Below are 23,560 nucleotides of genomic sequence, written 5' to 3' on the forward strand. Positions count from 1 at the left end.
CTTTGCTCTGTTGTATCTCGACGAAGCCCGTTACAGCAGAACCTCCTCGCGATCTAGCCATGACACCCAGCCGCCCCCACCCCCCACCCCCACCTAAAGCACCTGCCATCTCTTCCCCCCTATTGCAGTCCAAGTCCTTGAGCGACAGTAAGAACCGCCACAAAAAGCCCAAGGACCCCAAGCCCAAGGTGAAGAAGCTCAAATACCACCAGTACATCCCGCCGGACCAGAAGGCGGAGAAGTCCCCGCCGCCCATGGACTCGGCCTACGCCCGGCTGCTCCAACAACAGCAGCTCTTCCTGCAGCTCCAGATCCTGAGCCAGCAGCAGCAGCAGCAGCACCGGCTCGGCTACCCGGGGATTCACCAAGCTCAGCTCAAGTGAGTCGGGAGGGCCCAGGGCAGCGGGGGCAAGCAGAGGCCGGCTGGGGAGGGCTGCTCCGTGTCCCAGGCACGCGGGGCCGGCACCTGGGACCCCAGCAAGTCCCCGATGGTGCCCCGTCCTCATCTGGTAGGTTTAGAATAGGGCTCTACTTAGGAACCATGCCCACCTTTTCAGGAGCAGAAAGCCGGGGGGAAGCAAGGAAATCGAAGCCCTGCGAGGAGGTATCGCTGGGAAAAGAGAAAGGATTAGCGCTCTCAGACTGAATCGTGGACGAGAGGAGAAACCGTGTCAGGGTGGTTCTGTTTCTTGGATTTGCCTGGCCCATATGCTTTAGGAAGCAACAGACCTGAGTGACTGAGTGACAGCCAGCCCCAAAGATTGAGTCTGGGGGTCCCAACACGACACTCCCATGGCAGTCACCTTTCAAATGGCCATTCCCTTCAACTCTAAAGTTGGGGTGGGGGTTCCTGCACCTGTGTCTGCTCAGCCTCAGGTTGTGTGGGCACTGATGCTGAGAGCTGAATACAACCATGCTTTATGGGGTACTCCTGCCCCGCAGGACACTCTCCCCTATGCCAGAGTCTCTACCGCTCCCTCCTGTCTCCCTGGGACTCATCTGGAGTGTCACTTGCCCCTTGGCACTGAGCCTGCCCAGTTTGTGTCTTCAACCTGCCTCTCCTGCTGATTGATTTCTTGCCGGATCCTTGCAGGCCATTAGCACGTGACCTGATCTAAATGCAAGTTACCCGGGATGCCTGGGTGGCTCAGTGGGTTAAAGCCTCTGCCTTCAGCTCAGGTCATGATCCCAGGGTCCTGGGATCGAGCCCCGCATCGGGCTCTCTGCTCGGCAGGGAGCCTGCTTCTCCCTCTCCCTCTGCCTGCCTCTCTGCCTACTTGTGATCTCTGTCTGTCAAATAAATAAATAAGATCTTTAAAATAAAATAAAGTAAAGTAAAATAAAAAATAAATGCAAGTTACCCACTAAAAGTTCTGGCCACCCAATTCCAGTGTTGGGGGGGGGGCGGGCAGCTTTCCCCACATCACCGGCCAGGCGCCCTGCAATTCCACTCAATTCTGGTACCATCTGCCTGGACAGAGAGCATCAGCTCCCAGAGGTGAGGGGCTCAGTCCCACAAAACTACCCCCACCTCCCCCCACTTCAGATCCCCATCGCAAGCCTAGACGTTGTGACCTGGGCTTCTGGTGGCCTGGGCTGTATAGGTCAGAGGTTTCCACGATTTCCTCCCCGGGTTCCGTTAATTCGCTAGAGCAGCTCCCAGAACTCAGAGAAACACTTGACTTACTAGACCACCAGTTTATTATAAAAGGATGTTACTCGGGAACAGCCAGATTTAAGAGATGCGCAGGGCAAGGGATGGGGAAAGGGCGAGGCGCTTCCCTGCCCCCGCCACCCCAAGTGTGACACTCTCGTCATTCTCCCTGGGTTCACCAACTGGAAACCCCGAACTCCGTTCTTTGAGGTGTTAGCAGGGCTGCCTGATTGATTAAACCATTGGTCATTGGTGAACAACCCAACTTCCAGCCAGGCTCCTCTCCCGAGGGGCCAGGGGGTAGGACTGGAAGTTTCCAGCTCAAATCACAGGGCTGGTTCTCAGGCATCCGGCCCCCATCCTTAGGTGACCTTGGGGCTTTCACAAAGTCACCTCGCCTGCATGACAGAAGACACCCCCGTGGCTCCCGTCACTTAGGAGACTCCGAGGACTTTAGGAACTCTGTGCCAGAAGGAAGGACAAGGACCAAATGTGTCATTTCTTATTGTAAATCATGGCGTTACACCCCCATATATCTATTTGGCTGTATTTTAAGTGCCTCTTTTCTGTTTGTTTTTCAGGGAGCCAAATGAACAGATGGTCAGAAATCCAAACTCTACTTCAACACCACTGAGCAATACCCCTTTGTCTCCTGTCAAAAACAGCTTTTCTGGACAAACTGGTGTCTCTTCTCTCAAACCTGGCCCGCTGCCATCAAACCTAGATGATCTGAAGGTATAGGATATGGTGTGGTTTCCTCCCTCCCCGTCTCCCTCCACCCCTTCTTTCCTATCTTTCAAAAAATATATCGGTAGATTTTTTTTCAAGATTTTATTTGTAAGTCATCTCTACACCCAACGTGGGACTCGAACTCACAACCCCAAGATTAAGAGTCACCTGTTCTACTAACGGACCCAGCCAGGCGCCCCAACAAATGCATCAGTAGCTTTTTAACATTTCCCCCAACTGATGTCTTGAATCAGACATTGGGAGGGAGAAGCTATGGGGGAGACTCAAGTAGATGACAAAATTTAACTGCTGTGGTTGAGAACCCCTGCCCCGACTCACAAAGCAGAAGACCCCGGGCTTCCGGAAACTCAGCTCTTTCCCTGGCTCTGCAGCCTCGGGTTAGTTTCTTAATTTCTCTGCCTCCTGGGTCGCTCATTTGCATACAGGGGTGCTTGTGAGAACCCGATGGAATCGTATATACATGGCAGAACTTAGCGCACACAGCAGCGGTAAGATTGATGTGGGCTTCCAGAATGTTCTAAGCCAGCAGTCAGCTCCATGATGAACGTCAACCAGTCTCTGGTGAAATGAGAAAAGAACCATGTAAAAGGCTTTTCATAAATCTGAGTGTGTTCAGCATACCGCGGCAGATCTTTATTCAAAGTATTTATTTCCTCCCGATGTTCCGCAACTAAAGAAAGATCCTGTTTGGTAATGATGACAGCAGTGGGCGGAAGTTGAATGTGGCTGGTAGACTTTTGTTTCTTTGTGTTAAGTAGGGGTATTGTTAAAGAAGGATGTGAGTCTTGGGGAACAAGATGACATGTTGGTAACCCAGTGTCGGCTGCATAATTTGAAATAACGTGCGGTTCTGTGAAATCCCCGAGTCTGAGAACGTCGGCCCTGAAATGTGACAGAGACGCGTTCAGTGCTGGGTGTGGGGGAGCAGTTTCCTCTGGATCACAGACCTCAGGCATGTCCCTTCACTGGGATGGACCCTGGGCTCTGAGCTGAACCTAACGCCTTCCAGAACAGCGCTCACAACCGACGTGTTTATCCTTCCAGTACGTACAAAAGAACTGAAGGCGACTGCGGTGCCTTTGTCTCCTCTAACCTGTGAGCACACCTGCTCCGCTCGATGCTTCATTCCGTTGTCTGTGATCCCACCTATACACCTGCTTTCCACCCACCTGTTACTCTCTCCTCCCCCGAAGGACCTTATCGCTTGTCCCCAAAAAGCCAATTTCCTATAGTTCCCCATGGTCTTCACTGGGCCAGGCTTTCTCAGTCCTTATTTGTCACCCTCCGTTCCCATTCTCAGCCTTTAGCCATTATCTGCCTTGGGGGAAAGGTGGCGGTGGGGATTATTTCATATGAAAGAAAATTAATTCTTTGGCTACCAGTGGCTGACACCCACCCATGAAATGGATCTTGGGTTGTGATATCGCGTTCCTCTGTCCCTTGCGCTTGGAATCACAATGCTTGGGTTTCATTGAGCTTGTCCCAACGTAGCCTCCGTAAGGCTGGATAAGGCGGCCAAGCTTCTGGGAATGCCCTCCAGAACAGCGGGCCACCCACCCTCCACTCCGCAGGTCCTAAATCCATGACGGTATAAAATCAGCTGCTCTCACCCAGACAACAATATGCTAAACGAAGGAAGCCAGACACAAAGGGACAACTATTCTATGAATCCGCTTACACGAGGGACCTAGAGACATTCAAAGAGACAGAAAGTCAAAGGGTGGCTGCCAGGGACTGAGGGGAGGAGGAACGGAGAGTTAGTGTGTCATGGGTACCTAGGTTCTGCGTGCAATGAGGAAAATGTTTCGGAGACAGCGGTGAAATTTGCAAAACAGTGTGAATTTACTAATTCCACTGAACTGTATCCTTAGAAGTGATTAAAGGATGTTTTCATGCTGTACGTCTTTAACCACAGTTAATAAAAACATTTTTTTAAGATTTTATTTATTTATTTGACAGAGAGAAACACAGAGAGAGAGGGAACACAAGCAAGGGGAGGGGGAGAGAGAGAAGCAGGCTTCCTGCCAAGAAGGAAGCCCAATGCGGGGCTCAATCCCAGAACCCTGGGATCATGACCTGAGCTGAAGGCAGACGCTTAACAACTGAGCCACCCAGGTTCCCTGCAAAAAGATTTTTTGGATGCTTCTGGGTGGTTCAGTTGGTGAAGCATCTGACTCATCATTTCAGCTCAGGTCTTAATCTCGGGGTTGTGAGTTCAAGCCCCACATTGGAAAAAAAAATTTTTTTTTTTGTTTTTGTTTTTAAAAAGTTGTCTACCTTTCGATGGGAGCTCGGGGTCAGGTAGATCGGAAGTTGCCTTGATCTCAGACAACATCGTCCAGAGGTGATGTGCCATCTAGCAGAGTGGCCGAAGGTGGTTTCCTCGATGGGCACATGCTCAGAATGATGGGCTGGTTGGAGTCAAAATAGATCAGTGTCGGTACTAGGAAATGATGGGGTTAGCAGCTGCCAGTTTTTGAGTGTAAACCATCAGTCGACCATGCTGTGTAGATTTGCTTCCATTTTTCACCCTGCAAGATAGGTTTTACATGTGAACCTAAAAATCAGGACCTCCAAGAGGCTAAATAAATAAGGCATAACTCATGATCATCCTAGATAATTTTTGAGCTCAAAAATGGTATGCTGTATAGAACAAAGACACTGGGTTGATTGGTTTGTTTGTTTAAGATTTTATTAATTTGAGAGAGAGAGAGCATGAGTCGGGGGAGGAGCAGAGGGAGAAGCAGACTCCCTGAGGAGCAGGGAGCCCGAGGCGGGACTCGATCCCAGGACCCTGAGATCACGACCTGAGCCGAGGTCACACACCTAACCGACTGAGCCACCCAGGTGCCCCTAGAAGAAAGATACTGTTGATAAACCTAAAGCTGGCCCCAATAGCACAGGTGAGAAAAGTGGGGGAAATAGGTTAGTTCTATCAGGACTCAGGCTAACACGCAAAAAAGACTCTTTGCATTTTCTCCCCAACCTGGAGACGCCGTCCCGGTTTCGTCTGGTCATTTGACAACCTTGCCTGGTGTGTCCAGAGCCCACAAGTCAATCCAGAATGCTGACCACTAAAAACAGACTTACATCTCCTTGTGTAGAAGCCAAAGAACCTTTACAGCATAAATAAGTTTGGTAAACTCATAGGATTTAGTTTCAGTTTCTCGGGTAACACTGATTTGTGTATTTTAAGTTAAAGTGGGAAGTCTGCAGTTAAATTCAGGAGACAGATGACGTTTATCCTGACGGCCTCACTTCCCTGCGTGGGCTGCACACTGTCCAGTCTGGATGGTGGTCAGTCACGAGTTCACGGTTCATGCCACCGGCACACGGCGCACTGAGATCATGCGCTAAGTGAATAAATGTCGTGCTTACCCTCCCCCGCAAAAAAGAGACTAAATGCTGTGCAAGTGAACCAGCCTATAAGATGAGAAAACTGGGGTTTGGCCTTAAGGGACTGATTTTTTGTTTGTTTTTTCTTATTTAATTTAATTTAATTTTATTTTATTTTAAATTGCAGTCTAGTGAACATGCAGTGTTATATTAGTTTCGGGTGTACAATATGGTGATTTGACAGTTCGGTACAACACCCAGAGCTCATCACAAGTGCCCTCCTTGATCCCTATCACTTATGTCCCCCGTCCCCCGTCCCCTCTGGCGACCATTAGTTTGTTCTCTATAATTAAGCGTCTGTTCTTGGTTTCTCTCTCTTTCTCTTTTTCCTTTGCTCATTTTGTTTGTTTCTTAAGTTCCCTATAGGAGTGAAATCACATGGTCTTTGTCTTTCTCTGACTGACTTCACTTAGCATAATTCTCTCTAGCTCCATCCATGTTGTTGCAAAATGGGAAGATTTCATTCTTTTTTACGGCTGAGTAATAGTCCATTGTAATTCGGCCATTGTAAATAATGCTGCAGTAAACACAGGGGTGCCTCTATGCCTTTGAAGTCCTGTTTTTATAATTTTTTAAGTAACTATCCAGTGGTGTGATTACTGGATTGGAGAGTAGTTCTATTTTTAACTGAGTGATCGCAAAGGTTTTGCTACTGTCACTTGAAATGAGGATGGAAAAGGGGAGGGACCGACAGAGAAACCTTCATTGGACTTGACCTCCAGGTGTTCGGGGAGAGGTGTCACCAGGGATTGTGACACCAGGGGCAGACATTGGGAGGGTAGAATGGGGAGCTGATCTGAAGGGATGTTGGCAGATGCATTCCATTTGGGGAAACCGAGTCACAGGTACCACCAGGACGACCAAAGGGAAAAGTCTAGCTAGTGTCCGTGCAGTTTCCGATCTAGTTCAGCTCAACTGTGTTGTCAGCCTAGGCACAGAAATTTTGAATCGTTTGCCTAGTGGGGCAGGTTGAAGCCACAAGGCAGAACGAGACAGAAGGAGAGCAGTTGGAAAGAGTGGGAAGGGAAGAAGGAGAGAAATAAAGGAAGTGGGTGATTAACCATACTTTATAGAAAAGGAAGACACAGGAGGAACTAATGAAGGTGACCCTTAAAACAGGTCATCGGAAAGACAAGGTATCAAAAGTAGATATTCTCCCCAAAGGCTCATGTTTTGCTGACTAGGAGTAAAAGGAGAAAAGCACTGAGAAGAGTTTGGTTTTTCATTAAAAAGTTATACATGGTGGGGGGGGGGCGCTCATGGGGGCGCAGTTTGTTAAGCATCTGACTGTTAGTTTCAGCTTAGGTCGCCATCTCCGGGTGAGATGGAGGCCTGTGTCCGGCCACGCACTCACCTGGAAGATTCTCTCTCTCCCTCTGCCCTAGTCCCTCACTCCAGCTCACTCACTCTCTCTCTCTCTCTCTCCCCCAAATGAATAAACCATTTTTTCCTTTAAGTTATAGATGGTAACATCACAGTATATGGTTTTTTCTCTTTGCTAATCCAGTATATGGATTTTTTTTCTCTTGTTTCTAAGAAACCAGAGAGCCAGAGAGCATGAGAGAGAGAAACAGAAAATAAAGGGAAATTTAAAAACTGGAAAAATATAATGGATATTAAGAAATAGTTGTTCATGTGTTTCAGGTGTGATAATGGTCTTTTATCTTTTTTTTTTTTTTAATAAAAGGCACTTATCTTTTAGAGAAAGATACTGGAATATTTACAGATCACATTATATGATTTGCTTCAAAATAATTTAAGAAATATAGTGGAAGGGATTTGGGGCATAAATGACTCAAGATTGGACAGATGGATCATTGTTGAAGCTGGTGAATGGCTCCAAGGGGTTCATTCTACTTTTTTCATCAACTTTTGTGTATGAAAGACATTTTCCATAATACACAGTTGAAAGAGTGATTGGCGGTGAAAACACCAGGGAGTGTAGGAAAGAGATGTATACAAACCTTTGTCTCCAGCAAGCCCACACAGCGTCATACTCTGAAATGTAAGGTAAACCGAGTGCAAATATGAATTGCATTATTTAATGAGGTAGCTTAAAATATTCAGTGCCAGAGCAGATTCTAAAAATAAATGTAGAACTCATTAATTTTAAGTAATTCAAATTTAAAACAATAATGAGTTGCTGTTCTGTATTTTTTCAAACCAGCAAATCTGGGGGGGGGGGATAAAAAAGATAAGACGGTGCCAGAAAGATGAAGAGGGGGCTGATATATTTACCAGTTGCAGTAGTGTGACTTGTAACCCTTTTATATTGTAATACATTGTAATCCTCAAATACCTTTTAAATGATTATAAAGTGATTATTTACTGTCGAAAGAGAACAGTGTAGGGAGAAGTAAAGAGTATTTTAAAAGATAATTGACCCACAGATAGCATTGCAGATTATATTTCCCTATAAATTTAAAATACAGGTGGATATGTTTTCTTTTAAAAATTATTGTTGAAAAAAATTTAAAAATTATTGCTCTAGGGTAATCCTGTGAACATGAATTTCTGGCATGCTTTTTTGTTTAATATATCATAAGCATTTTTCATAATTTGCAATATTCAATGAAATTTTTATTTTTTTAAGGTTTTCTTTATTCATTTATTTACTTATTTGTCAGAGAGAGACTGAGCACAAGCAGGGGGAGCAGCAGGCAGAGGGAGAAGCAGGCTCCCCGCTGAGCAGGGAGCCCGATGCGGGACTCGATCCGGGGACCCCAGGATCATGACCTGAGCTGAAGGCAGACACTTAAAACAACTGAACCACACAGGAATCCTGGAATTTTTATTTTTCATAGCATATCATTCTACCACCTAGTTAACAGTCCTCTGTCAGACACTTAACTTGGTTTCCAATTTTGCTATTAAAAATATAATTTGTGGGGCGCCTGGGTGGCTCAATGGGTTAAAGCCTCTGCCTTCAGCTCAGGTCATGATCCCAGGGTCCTGGGATCGAGCCCCACATCAAGCTCTCTGCTCGGTAGGGAGCCTGCTTCCTCCACTCTCTCTGCCTCTCCGCCTACTTGTGATCTCTCTCTGTCAAATAAATAAATAAAATCTTAAAAAAAAAAAAATATATATATATATAATTTGTACATAAATTTGTTTTAATGTATCCGATTACTGCTCCAGGCTAAATTCCTGGGAGTAGAATTCCTGAACCGAAACATATTAACTTTTTTTAAAGTTCTTGCCAGGGGCACCTGGATGGCTCAGTCAGTAGAGCGTCTGACTCTTGACCTCAGGTATTGATCTCAGGGTCATGAGTTCGACCCCTGTATTGAACACAGAGCCTACTTTAAAAAAAGGAAGAAGAAGAAAAAAAAAAAAAACTAAAGTTCTTGCCAAAGAATACATATTGTAAAAATTTCTGTCCTGAACGTCTATGCCGGTCTACTTGCCAGAAGCAGTGGGCTGAGGCATTTATCCGTCATGACTATACACACTGGATCACCCGGGGCTCTGGGTAAAATTCAAGTTCTGATACAGTAGCTGTGGGGAGGGGGCCCGAGTGTCCACATTCCTAACATGCTCCCAGATGTCCTTGGAGCTGGTGGTCTAAGGACCACACTTGAAATAGCAAGGTATTAAGGAACTTTTTTTTTTTTTAAAGATCTTATTTATTTATTTGACAGAGAGACCACAAGTAGGTAGAGAGGCAGGCGGCGGGGGCCGGGGGGTGTGGTACCCAGGCTCCCTGCTGAGCAAAGAGCCCGATGCGGGGCTCGATCCCAGGACCCTGAGATCATGACCTGAGCCGAAGGCAGAGGTTTAACCCACTGAGCCACCCAGGCATCCCTTAAGGAACTTTCTTAAAAAACATTTTTATTGGCTTATTTTTGCTGCTACTTCCCTAACACAAAGTATTCTTAATTCCTTTGTCAATTTCATGAGTGCAAAAATATGTCCGTAATTGTTTTATTTGGGTTACTAATGCTGGTACATGTCCATTATTGGCCATTTTTTATTTTTTTAATCTTTTAAAAAAGATTTTATTTATTTGACAGAGAGAGCACGTACAAGCAGAGGGAGCAGCAGAGGGAGAGGAAGAAGTGGGCCACCCTGCTGAGCAAGGAGCCCAGTGCGGCACTGGATCCCAGGACCTTGGGATCATGACCTGAGCCAAAGGCAGATGCTTTACTGACTGAGTTACTCAGGTGCCCACAAAAGATACATTTTTTTTTCAATGGCCAATAAAAGGGGCTCCTGGTGTCTTAGTTGGTGAAGTGTCTGCCTTTGGCTCAGGTCATGACGCAGGGGTCCTAGGATCGAGTCCCATATAAGGATCCCTGCTCAGCGGGAAGCCTGCTTCTCTGTCTCCCCCTGCTCCTCTCCCCTGCTTGGGTTCTCTCTCTCCCTCTTGTTCTCGCTCTCTCCCAAATAAATAAATTTTTAAAAATACATCTTTTGTTTGTGACAAGTTGACCACACCCATTATCCATTTTGAGGTGTTGGTTTATATTGGGGGTTTGTTAAAGCAACCTTGGTACATCGAGCTTACTAACACTTTATTACTTGTCCTGTGATTATTTCTGTCTGACACTGCTATCTGCATTTGCATTTTCTTTTTGGTGTTTTTGACTTAGAGGGATTTTTTATTTTTGTCTTATTTTTAGGATAGCTTTCTTTGCTTTTGGGCTCAAAAGATCCTTCCGTACAGAATATCAGAAGGCTGTCTCCCTATACATTCTTCTAGCTGTTTTATGGAATTATTGACACTTGGATATTTAATGTTTCCTGTTTCAGTTATAAAAGTAATGTCTTCTGTGACCTATTTAGGGTGTTAGAGATAAGGAGAACCATTGTTAACATTTTAGTCTATCTTTATCCACATATTTTCATCTGCAAGCATACATTTAAATATATACACACATATAAACTTATATAATTCTTAGGAAAATAGAATTAAGCAATTTAAGCTATTTTTCACCTAAAAATATACCATAAACAGGGGCGCCTGGGTGGCTCAGTTAATGTTTGACTTCCACTCAGGTCATGATCTCAAGGTCCTGGGATCAAGTCCCACATCCAGCTCCCTGCTCAGCAGGCAATCTGCTTTCCCTTCTCCCTTTGTCCCTCCCCCTGCTCGTGCTCCCTCTCTCTCTCTCTTTCTCTCTCTCCCAAATAAATTTTAAAAATCAAGAAAAAGTGATATACCATCAGCAATTATTCATTCTCGTATGTAACATCAGGGTACATGGATTCTGGTATTCCATCATTCATAGGCACTACCATTAATTTAGTTTTAATATAGCACAGCTATTTTTAGATAGCTATAGCTCATCATTTATGAATATTATAAAAAATGCAGGGATGAAATTATCACACGTGAATCAACATCATAATGGCAAACGCTTACACCTCACTAACCATTTGCGAGACACTATTCCAAGCACTTTACAACCGTTGAGCCGTTTCAGGCCTCACAAAAACATATCAGGTCGGTATGACCGTCTCCATTTTACAGAAAGGGAGCCGAGGCACAGAGCAGTCTCTGCACTGGAAAGAGGCAAGGTCAGGATTTGAACTGAGGGACTCCCTCCATTACATTCTTTCTCAGTCTATGACTATCATCTAGCCCGTTATTAAAACTAGGACGTAAAGTGGGGTGCCTGGGTGGCTCAGTCGGTTGAGTCTCTGACTCTTGGTTTTAGCTCAGGTCATGATCTTGGGGTGGTCGGATCAAGCTCTGTGTCCCGCTCCATGCTCATTGGGAGAATCTGCCTAAAATTCTCTCTCTCCTCCTCTCCCTGCGCCTCCCCCGGTTCAACCTAGCTCGCTCGCTCTCTCAAATAAAGCTTCAAACAAACAAACAAACAAACAAACAAAAAACAGGACCTAAGTGTTAATGTAGAACCATGGTTCTCAAAACTGGGTCCCGGGACCAGTGGCACCAACATTCCCTGGGAACCTGTTAAAAATGCACATGGCCCGTTTCCTGCACCTGCTCAAGTTGGAGAACAGAGGACAGAGCGAACCTGGGAGGGTGAGCAGTGGCCTCAGAGCAGAAGACCCAGTGTGCTTTGGGATGATTGGTCGCCAGCTGATGGCTAAACCCCGGCAGACATCAGTCTTCTCACCTACAGAATGGGGCGAGGACCAGAGTGGGGGTTGGAAGCCGGTAGGGTAGGCGACCTCTATGTTCATGTGGTTTCAAGTGGGCTGTCCCTTTGTAGGATTCCCGGATCGTGCAGGGGAAGCACGGTACAGAAAAGCATGGTGCAAAACCCTATCGAGCCCCAGGGGAGGGGAGGGAATTGTAAGCGAGTGATAGAAAAGCGGACGTTGTGCAGTTCCACCGGTGATGTTTTAGAGCAAATGTAACAATATTTTTTAAGATTGACCTTGAACAGCCACTAACCGCGCCCTGGTTTCTGTAGGTCTCGGAATTGAGACAGCAGCTCCGAATCCGGGGTCTGCCCGTGTCAGGCACCAAGACGGCCCTCATGGACCGGCTGCGGCCCTTCCAGGACTGTGCGGGGAACCCCGTGGCCAACTTCGGGGACATCACGACCGTCACCTTTCCCGTGACGCCCAGCGGCGCGCTGCCCGGCTACCAGTCGTCCCCGTCCGCCGGCGCCCTGTCCAATGGCTTCTATCACTTCGGCAGCACCAGCTCCAGCCCGCCGATCTCGCCCGCCTCGTCCGACCTGTCGGGAGCGGGGTCCCTGCCCGACACCTTCAACGACGCGTCCCCGTCCCTCTGCCTGCACCCGTCGCCGGTGCACGCGTGCGCCGAGGAGAGCCTGCTGGGCGGCCTGGGCGGGGGCTCGCTGGCGCCCGAGCCGGACGGGCGGGACTCGGAGAAGGACAAGATGCTGGTGGAGAAGCAGAAGGTCATCAACGAGCTCACCTGGAAGCTGCAGCAGGAGCAGCGCCACGTGGAGGAGCTCCGGATGCAGCTGCAGAAGCACAAGAGGGCCGGTGGCCCCGAGAAGCCGCCGCCCTTCCTGGCCGTCCCCATCAAGCAGGAGGACGCCGTGCCCAGCTGCCCCTTCGCGCCGCAGCAGAGACCCGGGAAGAGGCAAGGCCAGGGGGCCGAGGGCCAAGTGCAGGCGGGCGAAGCGGCCGGGCGCCGGCCCCTGGGGCCTGCTCCCTGCACCGAGGCCTCGGGCCACAGTGACGCGCTGCCTTCCACGTTCCTGAGCCCCCAGTGCTCCCCGCAGCACTCGCCGCTGGGCGCTGTCAAAAGCCCGCAGCACATCAGTTTGCCCCCGTCACCCAACAACCATTACTTCCTGCCCTCCTCCTCGGGCGCCCCGGGGGAAGGGCACAGGATCGCCTCACCTGTCAGCCAGGTGTGCGCTGCACAGGTAAGAGGTCCCGCCCCCAGGCCCCCCCTCCCCAGCCAGCACCCAGCTTCCTGCAAGTGGGGTGGGTGGGTGGGTGGCCTGGCAAAGGATGAAGAGCTGACATTGGGAGTTTTAATGGGCAGGGTTTACCAGAAGCCCAAAGCAGCCTCTGGTCTTGGCAGTAGACGGGACTCTCTTCTCCGAGGTGGAGGTTGGCTAAATTGTCTTGTAAAAGGCTAGAAAATGAACGTGTTGCCTTTGTGGGCCCTGGGTGCCTGAGTCTGGCAACTCAATAGGACCCTTGTATCATGAATAGACAACTGTAACTTGTAAAGGAATGCACGTGGCTGGGCTCCAATAAAACTTTATTTATAAAAACAGGCAGTGGGCCAGATTGCCATCCCCTGTTGTTGGGACTCCTCGGCGTAAAGCCTTACCATAGGCCAAACCAGTCTATCAAGAGCGCCAACGGAAAGTTACTATTATCTCCATTAATGGTGTGCCGAGTGCAAATATTTACCAAGCACCTACAATGTGCCAGGCACTAACCAAACAAAAGTCCCTCTTCTCCTGGGAAGATAGACAGTAAATAAAATAAACATGTAAAATGTATAATGTATTAGAAGATGGTAGATCTTTTTTTTTTTTAAGATTTTATTTTTTAGAGAGAGAGAAAGCACGAGCAGGGGGGAGAGGAAGAAGCAGGATCCCCACAGAGCAGAGAGCCCCATGTGGGGCTTGATCCCAGGACCTCAGGGCCCCAGGATCATGACCTGAGCCGAAGGCAGATGCTTAACCCACTGAGCCACGCAGGCGCCCCCTAGAGGATGATAGATGTTACGGAGAAAAGGCAGGGAAGGGGTGGTGATGGAGCATTTCAGATTTGCGACTTTAAGTCAAAGGTCTGGGGCCATTTGAGCCAATCTTCGGAGGCAGTAAGGGAGCGCGCCTGGTGAATATTTGGGGGGAAGGCATTGCAGGCAACGGAAGGACAACAAGGGCAAGGGCCCTGAGGTGGGAGTCGTGGGTGGGATGTTCAGGGACCAGAAAGGAGGCCACTGTGGCTGGAGCTGAATGAGAGGCGTTGTAGGGATGGCTTACAGGAGCAACTAGTACAAAGACTCGACCCGGGGGATCATCAGAGACTTCCCTTGTCCTCGAAGCTAAAAAATCATTAGGAAAGTCTACCTAAGGCTCTCTGAGAAAGAAAATTTCGTCATCACAAGTTCTCAAATCTACCTCACGAGGGAGGAAATGGGAAGAAAATCCACAGGATTGGATCCTGCCAGGTGACCAGTATGGAGAGGCCTGCCTCTGAGTCCTCTCCTTAATTGTCACAACCCTATGAGCTCTAGTTCTCTATTCTTGACTTAACCACGGAAGAAAGTGAAGCTTGAGGAGGTTAACCCAGGAGCCCAGGGTCACAGGAACCCAGGGTTTTCTGATGCTAAAGGGCGTGCCCTTTTCCCACTGAATGTTCTCTGGCCTGCGGCCTTGGACAAGGGGAATCTGTTTCTACAGCCTCAGACAGCACATTCAAGTGAATGACGCCCGCTTCTGAGTGGGCACCCCGGGGCGGGGAGGGGGGGGGGAATGGGATGTCCCAAGGGTTATCATCCCTGTTGATGAAGCTTACTTCATCATCATTCCGGTGTCCTAGGCAACAAAGGTAAAAATAGTTCTGGAAACACAGCTCGGGACCCTAAGACCATCCCAACGATGTGGGTACTCATGAAGAACTAGCATTTGTGCAGGGGTTCACAGCTTACAGAGCACTCCTTGGGGACACGAACAGTTCCAAGTTAAAAGGATAAAGAGCGATGTAGAGTAACATGCCTGATGCATGCTTCTGGCGTCATATGCGGCACGAAGTGTTGGGGAAGGCGGGGGAAGCACCTTGGTCATGAAGGGCTAGGAAGGTCTTTTGGAGGGGGAGGAGGGCAGGAAGGTTTTTGCAAAGGGGTGGGACTCAATGAGAAGGGCAGTGTTAACAAACGAGAGTCGGGAAAAGAACATTCTATGTGGGGAAAGATAGGGAGGTCCGATGTGCAAGGCATGCAGAGGGAGGTTTGGGGCGGGATGAATAGAATTCACGCTCTTAAAGGAAATGGTACCCAGCCTGGAGCATCTAGAACACTGGTTACAGGTGCAGACCCTAGAGCATCTAGAACACTGGTTACAGGTGCAGACCCTATGCTGTGGTTGCACGGGAGGCATGGAAGGCTTTTGAGCAATGGGTGATGCATACGAATCCAGATTGGAGACTGGTCATGGGATCTAGGGAGAGTTGAAAACATAAGATACCAGGGAAGGGGCCAGGAGTCTCAGCAAAAGCTCTCAAGTGTGTTAGCAGAGGCCGCCTCATGGGCTGTTTCTTCCTTCCAGAACTCAGGGGCGCACGAGAGCCAGCCTGCGAGCTTCTCTCCCCAGCCCTCCAGCCTCCACCCCCCTTTCTCTGGAGCCCAGGCAGACAGCAGTCATGGTGCTGGGGGCACCCCTCGTCCCAAAAGCCCAGGGGTCCAGCAAAAGGTAGGCACCTGGAGAAGGGTTTAAACTCTGCCTCTTTCCCTCTTCTGTGGTCTTGTCCTCCAAATGAGGGGGTCCAAAGCGAGTCACAGTGCAGACTCTCGGTGGAAAAAGGAGGAGGTCATACATCGCAGCAGGAGGAAATCACGGGTGGGTGCCCTAAAAGGGCCTGGACACTTCATAAAGCACTCACCATACACGAGGCTGGTTCCTGAAGACATAGCCCGGCAACGGCTCCCCCTCTCTGCAAATGCACTTGGTTAGGAGTGAAATGCTCTGGGGGGGGGGGGGGGGGTAAGTACTCTGGGAATTCCTGGGGTGAAGGACTTCTTCCTATCGGACTGGAGTCTTACTTTATTTGCTTTTCTCCTAACCGAAGAGGGTTCATCCTGGAGGGGGAAAGGAGTCTGTAAGTTTCCCATCCTAACATGCCTCTGGGTACGCCCACGATGCGCCCATGCTATGTGCCTTTGTCCGTAGAAGACCCATGATGTGTACCATTGTCAGTGTCAGGTTGTTTTCTAAACCCTAGCTCTCTTTTGTTCCCCCTCCAATCAGTTGTTCCAGGTTCGAGCCTGGAGTTTATAAAACAGAAGCCGTACCGTCTGTGACCCCACGAGTTGACTCTCTTTCTCTGCACTGTACCCCCACAGATGGCTGGTTTACACTCTTCTTCTGAGAAGACGGGGCCAAAGTTCTCCATTCCATCCCCAACGTTTTCCAAGTCCACTTCAACCGTTCCAGAGATAACCCAGCCTCCGTCCTATGAAGATGCCGTCAAACAGGTACCTTAGGAAGATTTGTTTTCTGGAGGGAAACAGGTTGCCTAAATGGATCTTGTTTTTCATTATTCACCTCCATGTAGTTCGTAGATGGCGACACTGTGTGCGTTGGGGGCCCCTTGGTGAGAATGGGCCACTGCAAAAAGGTGCTGGGTGTGCATAGCAGGTGTGTGAGGCAGGCAGAGAAGACGGTGGGCTCTCTTGATCTCTGTCAAATAAATAAACAAAATCTTTAAAAAAAAGAAGAAGAAGAAGCAGAAGCAGCCTTGTTCTTGGGGTGGAGGCCTCCCCGCCAAGCTCACTCTGAAGGGCTCTCCTGGGGCGCACTCTGCCTTCTCCCCTTCTCCTGTGCTGGATTGTTTCCTCCAGGAGTTTCCCCATCTGAGATGAACACTGGGCTTTAATCGTGCGGTCAGCAAGTTCAAGTCCTGTTCACGGCGGCATTATTCCCAAACTGCGGGAGCAACCTGGGGGGCATCCGTAGATGAATGGTTAGCCCAGATGTGGTGAATACATCCAATTAATCCTACTCAGTCTTTTTAAAAAGATTTTATTATGTGAGAGGGAGAGAGGGTACAAGTGGGAAGAGGGGCAGAGGGAGAAGCAGACTCTCCGCTAAGAGGGGAGCCCCAACTAGGGGCTTGATCCTGGGACCCCAGGATCAGGACCTGAACTGAAGGCAGACGCTTAAGCCACTGAGCCACCCAGGCGCCCCCAATACTAGTCAGTCTTAACAAGGAAAGCGATTCTGACACATGGGGGACACAGGGGGATATTACAGAGTGAAGTAAACCAGTAATAAGAGGAAATACACTGAGTGACCCCACTTCTCCAAGGTCTCTAGAGTCGCCCGATTCATGGGAACAGAAAGCAGAATGGTAATCGCCAGGGGCTGGGAGCTCACGTTTCGTGGGGACAGCATTGCCATTGGGGAAGATGAGAAAGTCCCGGAGGCAGATGGTAGGGACGGTCACAGGATGTGAACGTAGCGTACTTCATGTCACCACACTGTGTGCTTAAAGATGATGAGGACGGTAGATTCTACGTTGTGTTTTATCAAAATTAAGGGGGAAAACCCGCCTTAACCAAACCTAGCTCGCAAAGTCCGTCGTGCTGCTTCTGACGCACTCCCGCGGAAGAGGGGGCCAACCTTCTCACTTCTCTGTTCCCCTCTTCTTAATTGGCAACAGCAAATGACTCGGAGCCAGCAGATGGATGAGCTCCTGGACGTCCTCATTGAAAGTGGAGGTAAGACCGCCTGTGTCTTGCCCTTGGGGAGGGTCGGCACCTGCTCGTGCTCTGGGGAGTGAACCTTAGGACCAACGTCAGGTGTTCGCTGGAAGTCAGACCCAAAAACCAAGAGGGGGTCAAGTGTCACTTCATGTGAGCTCGCCGTCCACATTGGAGCAGATGAAAGAAGGCCCAGTGGGGGATTCCTCCCTGACCTTGTCCCTCTGTCCTCCGAGCTGGACCACCAATCATTTTACCAGTTTGCATCCTCATTGTGGTGTATTTGCCCAAGTTTTTTTCCCTTGCTGTTCCATTTCTCTTTGCCTTTCTAATCCCAATCTCCCTATCCTCTTAATAAGAAGAAGAAGAAGAGGAGAACAGACAAAGCAAGTTTTGTGCTACCTACTCAAAATGAAATTCAATTCCTGACCTCCCGCTGGATGGTCCGTTCACGCTTAGATGTCCTTCCAGCTTGTGACCATAAAAGAAAAAAAAAAGAAAAGAAAAGATAAAGATCGACATGTTGCTTTTGCCTCCTTTTTAGTCATTCATTTATTTTTTCAAAATTACATGGTAGGTGCCCAGAATCTGAAACCACATAGATGAATAAGGTCGTGTAGGGAGAACATGTAGATGGGAAAAAACAAACAAACAAACAAACCTCAGGTCTGAGCCTCTCGATAACAACCTTGAAAGTTCGGAGAAGGCAGGGCCTGGCATTGTCCGGGGCTCAGTACTGCTCCGACCAAGTCCAACCTTTGTGGAGCCTGTGAGTCAGGGAAGGCAGAACGCACAGCAGGCGAGCGAACTGGCAGCTCCTCCCTCATAGCAAGAGGAAGAAGGAAAAGATGGGCTGATGTATCTTTATATGGAAAAGAGGAGAGGGTGATATCAGACATCCTTATATGTATTATTTTTTTTTAAATAAGAGAGCGAGCAGGGAGAGGAACAGTGGGGTAGGGAGAGGGACAAGCAGACTCCCTGCGGAAGGCAGAGCCCGACACGGGCCCCATCTCACACCCCCGAGATCAGGACCTGAGCTGAAACCAAGAGTGGGACTCCCAACTGACTGAGCCACCCAGATGCCCCAAGACACCTTTCTATTTTTAATGAATTATATGGTCAGGTCAGTAAAGGTAAGGGCGCTGGAGGGGAGCATAGGAGATTTGAGGACAGAAACATCATTTGAGGACAGTTATAAATCAATCACAGATGAATTTTCTGGAGAAACACAGGACGCTAGGTTATATTAAGTGCAATTGGTAGGTCTGTTGTCATACATCTAAAGTGAGACCAGTCAGCTCCATTGTGTCATGTTTCTTTTGGAACTAAGATTTATCCAGGTGTGGGTTTTTTTTTTTTTTTAAGATTTTACTTATTTGGAGGAGGGGCAGGGAACGTGAGCAGGGAGAGAGGCAGATGGAGAGGGAGAAGTAGGCTCCTTGCTGAGCAGGGGGGAGCCCAATGCGGGACTCAGTTCTAGGACCCTGAGAACATGACCTGAGCTGAAGGCAGAAGCTTAACCATATGAGCCACCCAGGTGTCCCTAGGTGTGGGGTTTTGCCAAGGGAGTATGGTACAAGGAGAAAAGAGCCAGGGGATAGAGAATATTTATAAGACAGCAGCTATAATGATGGAGCAGAGCCAGGGGGACTGATGGCTGGAGAACGAAGTAGAGTCAGTAGGTTGGAGTGGCCCCAGGTGGATAAGAAACTGCTGTCGTGGGGTGCTTCATATATGAACTAGAGGGATGGGAGGGAAGGACAGAGAGCGAGAGATCGTGCCTGAGATTAAGCTTTCAGGGGGATGTAGTATTTGGGGATGACAGAGTCCAGGGTGTACAACAGAGTGGGAATGGAGGAACCCATTGAGGTGGGGGGGTAGGATGTCAAGGCACTAGAGGCCAGTGGACAGTCAAGTCACTTCCCAGGATGCTGAAGTCATAGGAAGGACAAGAGCTGAAGCGGGAAAGGCAGGGAACTGGGGAGTTGTTTTCACTGGATGCAGGAGAGAGACTGGGAGACGCGGGTTGAGCAGGGAGAGTGGAGTGACCCTCAGAACCACTGAGGAGCCATGAGGAGGAGGCAGGCCGACAGTCGGAAAGTGACATGGCATGGCACCCAGTGACTGATTCCTCTTCTGGCTCTGAAGTCAATGAGCCCCGCCTGTGGGTGTGAGGAGGATGCAGTGTCCTCGGGGGACAGCCAGGTGTCAGTGAAGGAGCGGGTGAAGGCACCTGCTTTGCGAGGTTGCTGGATCAGAGTGGAAGTTCCAGAAAAAGGGGCTTGGGGAGAAACCAGGGAGAACTGGGCACAGATAGGGCTCTTTAGGGATGAGACTGGATGACAGCCGGAGACACATGTCCATCTTGTGTCTAAGCGTGACTCCTTCCTCCCGAAGATCCCTATGGCGGAACTGAAATGGTTTAACAGTTCCCATCGTGTTTTGCCAACAGAAATGCCAGCTGATGCTAGAGACGATCATTCGTGTCTTCAAAAAGTCCCCAAGATACCTGGGTCTTCCCGAAGCTCCCCAGCTGCCCTGCCCAAACCCTCCTCTTCGGGGGGCCACCTCTCCTTCGATCACTACGGCGCCGACAGCGATGAGCACCTTGAAGTCTTACTAAACTCCCAGAGCCCCTTAGGGAAGGTGGGTGATGTCGCTCTGCTGAAAATCGGGAGCGAAGAGCCTCCTTTCGATGGGATAATGGATGGATTCTCTGGGAAGGCTGCGGAAGACCTGTTCAGCACGCATGAGATCTTGCCAGGCCCCCTGTCCCCGATGCAGACTCAGTTCTCCCCCTCCTCCGTGGACAGCAGTGGGCTACAGCTAAGCTTCACCGAGTCTCCTTGGGAGACCATGGAGTGGCTGGACCTCACGCCACCAAGCTCCACGCCAAGCTTTAGCTCCCTCGGCACGGGCGGCCCCAGCATCTTCAACATTGATTTCCTGGATGTCACGGATCTCAATCTGAATTCCCCCATGGACCTCCACTTACAGCAGTGGTAGACTGCCTGGGCAGAGGCGCTAAGGGAGGCCAGTGGGAATTTCATGGGGGGAAAAACACACAATCCCCCAATGCATTCCTATCGTCCAAAAAGAGGAGGAGGGAATTGCAAAGAAACAGTGGAGATGTCTGTGACCAGCAACGAGAGCAAATCGCAGTCAGTTACTCTCAATGATTTCAGCAATGCATTCAGAGATGTGCTTTCTCAGATCAGAAATGCCAAAAAGAAAAAAAAAAATTCACTGCCTTTTCGAATACCAATATTTTTGTAGCCCATGATTTTTCTCGGGCATTGTCCGGGCATAGTCTCACATCATGGAAGCCTCTCTCATGGGTTTATTAGACACAGTGCGGAATGGAAGTGGGGCTCTTCTGGGGTACAGGGATTCTAGCATAACCATCAGCGTTTCGTGAGAGTAGACCCATGGTGGAGACTGCTTCCCAGCCTCCCTCCCTGTCTTTAAACAGAAGTCAGGCCCCTCTTAGGTTCTCGAGGTAGGAGAGAGGAACAGAACCCATCCATTCCCAGGGAAAGAGAATCAACTCGGCCTCAAAGCTACCCTCTTGAGGTGGTTCCAGTCCAGGAACCCGGGACTATTTGGTCACGGCTAACGAACCCACATTTGGTCCACAGAACCCCACTGAGAATTTCCCTCTTGGTCAACCAGTCACCAGGTCACTCCTGCTGTCCCCGTGGTCATAAACACCATGAAACAGCTGAGAACCTTAAAGCAAACAAAACCCCAAACCTCTTGCCATGGAAGGTTCCCCAACACAACCCCCTTTAGTTTCAAGGACTGGAGGTGACCCCATGAGCAGTTGGGAAGGCTATCTCTAGCTTCAGGAAGCCGTACCAGGGATCATTCAGATAGTGCTAGAAACCCTTGTTTCATATGTCATGAGAATAAATACCAGGGGTTCCTACAACAGGTTGATGATTTATGGGGGTCCAGCTATTTTGGGGGGAAGGGACTTGGGGGTCCACCTCCATTTTTCTTTCTCCCACTTTTCTTTCAAAATACCAATCTTTTCTTGCTCCTCTTTTGAAACGTTTTTTTCTGCCCCAACATCAAGAGGACTCCTTAGCTCTAAAAAGCTGCCACATTCCTAATAAAGCCATATTTTTAAAAGACCAAACTCCAGGTTCTCCCAGAGAACACATTTTCCGTATAGCATCATTTGCTGGGGGGGTGGGGGGGTGGGGAGTCAAAAGAATGTCCTTGGAGTGGGAAAAATACAAACAAACTGGCGACATGGCCCATCACCCCCAAACCTTGTTCCGCTCTCATTTTATATAGCAATCAGTGATTTGGGTGGTTTGGGGGAAATTGGAAATCACTACGTTGTAAAGATAGATCTGAATGATATTTGCGAGGAGAGAGGATGGCAGGTCTGGGCCGGTGAAAAGAAACACAGTTGCACATGGAAAAAGGAGGGAAAGAAGAAAAATAATGGTCTCCCATGCCTCGTTACCTCGTGCTTTTGCCGGAAGTCGAAACACTCGAAGGGCAGGACGGTCTCTCTCACATTCACTGTGGCTCCACCGTTTCGTTAGTGCATGCCGTAGAGAGTAGCTATTGCTGGTTGGTTGGTTGGTTTGTTGTTGTGTTGTTTAATTTAAATCACTTAAGGCACTGTTTTCTTCTTTTGTTAAAAAAAAAAAAAAAGAAAAGAAAAGAAAAAAAAAAGAAATATTCACTGTGCACTTACAGAGAAGATAACCAAAAACATTGTGATTCTAGAAGTTCTCTTTTTGATAAACCAAAGATTTTAGAAGTCATTCCATTGTTAGCTTGTAAACATGTGTGAACACAGAGTGTTTTTGGGGACCGCTACTCTGAAACGCTGGCAGATCTAAGGTGGGGGGTAGGGGTGCATATGTGTGTAGACATATGCGTGTCTGTATCCATGCCATGTGTCTGTGTCTCTACACAATGTTACATGTACGCAGTGTTACAGAGCATTCTCTACCCAAAGCCCTTAAGCCCCAGCTTGATGTGAAATGATACTTGGCCTTTCTTACTATGAGTTCCTGATTCATAAACAGACCCCACATTGCCTCTCTGTGTATGACTGACAGCTCGAGCCCCGTGACTCACGGCCACTTGCTCACCATGGCCATGCTCATCTTGACAAGGACTATGGACGTGAAGAGACACAACAGCTTCACCCTTAGCTGCCGGGAACGGTGAACACCGTCTCTTGTAGGAAAGCATCAGAGGGACATGAAGACCGTTCTGACATTCCTTGATCAGCACCCTGCTTTGAGAGATCCACACTGTACTTTTTCTTTTTTTTTTCTTTCCATTTTCTCTTATGTCAGTCATCAGAACCAGGAGCTGAGAGGGAAGCATTACCCGTCTTTCCTGGGAAGGAGAAAACTCTAACACATTCCTCACTTTTGTTGGTCCCGAAGATGTTGACATTTTATTAGGATCTGGATGAAGCTTGCCAGTCAGTACCTTTTTCATGTGCCATGTTGTACGACTTTATGTTATTTTTGCGCCCTTGCCGCCTTTGGAAAACAAACTCGTAGGGTCCCCTACTCGGGCTATTTCCAGCAAAAGGACTGGCCTTGGTTGGGAGGCCGCTGTGCTTTGTTAAGACGGTGCACTTGTCTGGAGACGCCGGGAGGATGTTACCAGCACTGCACACGCATCACAGAGCAGACCCCTGGATTCCTGGTCTCAGCCCCCTCCCACAGGCCCCGCACACCGATTCCCTCTCTCTCTCCCCATCTGTCAGATGCGGCACTTGCGGTATAAAACTAGGGATACCTGGAAGAAACTCGGAGCAGTCGGCTGCACCGAGTGAATCAGACCACGCGAAGTCATCTATCTGCTAGCGGGAGTTTTTATTTTAAGTACTTTTTAAACCGTTGAGTGCGTCCTCTTTTCTGGAGACCAGTGGGGCGTGA

At 48.8% G+C, this 23,560-nt stretch overlaps 1 protein-coding gene across 6 annotated transcripts in view; it reads left to right on the forward strand.

Annotated features, from left to right (window-relative positions):
* Positions 1-21,878, forward strand: part of MYOCD (myocardin) — a 96,553-nt gene extending 74,675 nt beyond the window's left edge. For all 6 annotated transcript variants that reach the window (XM_032321442.1, XM_032321444.1, XM_032321445.1 and 3 more), the window contains 7 exons: positions 129-379; positions 2,236-2,389; positions 12,187-13,119; positions 15,484-15,627; positions 16,278-16,409; positions 17,597-17,654; positions 20,092-21,878. In XM_032321442.1, coding sequence (XP_032177333.1) covers positions 129-379; positions 2,236-2,389; positions 12,187-13,119; positions 15,484-15,627; positions 16,278-16,409; positions 17,597-17,654; positions 20,092-20,645 — 2,226 coding nt within the window. In that variant the 3' untranslated portion in view covers positions 20,646-21,878. The remainder of the gene's footprint in view (positions 1-128; positions 380-2,235; positions 2,390-12,186; positions 13,120-15,483; positions 15,628-16,277; positions 16,410-17,596; positions 17,655-20,091) is intronic.
* The last annotated feature ends 1,682 nt before the right edge of the window (positions 21,879-23,560 follow it).

This window comes from Mustela erminea, chromosome 18 (genome assembly GCF_009829155.1).
Source record: "Mustela erminea isolate mMusErm1 chromosome 18, mMusErm1.Pri, whole genome shotgun sequence".
Taxonomy (NCBI): Eukaryota; Metazoa; Chordata; class Mammalia; order Carnivora; family Mustelidae; genus Mustela; species Mustela erminea.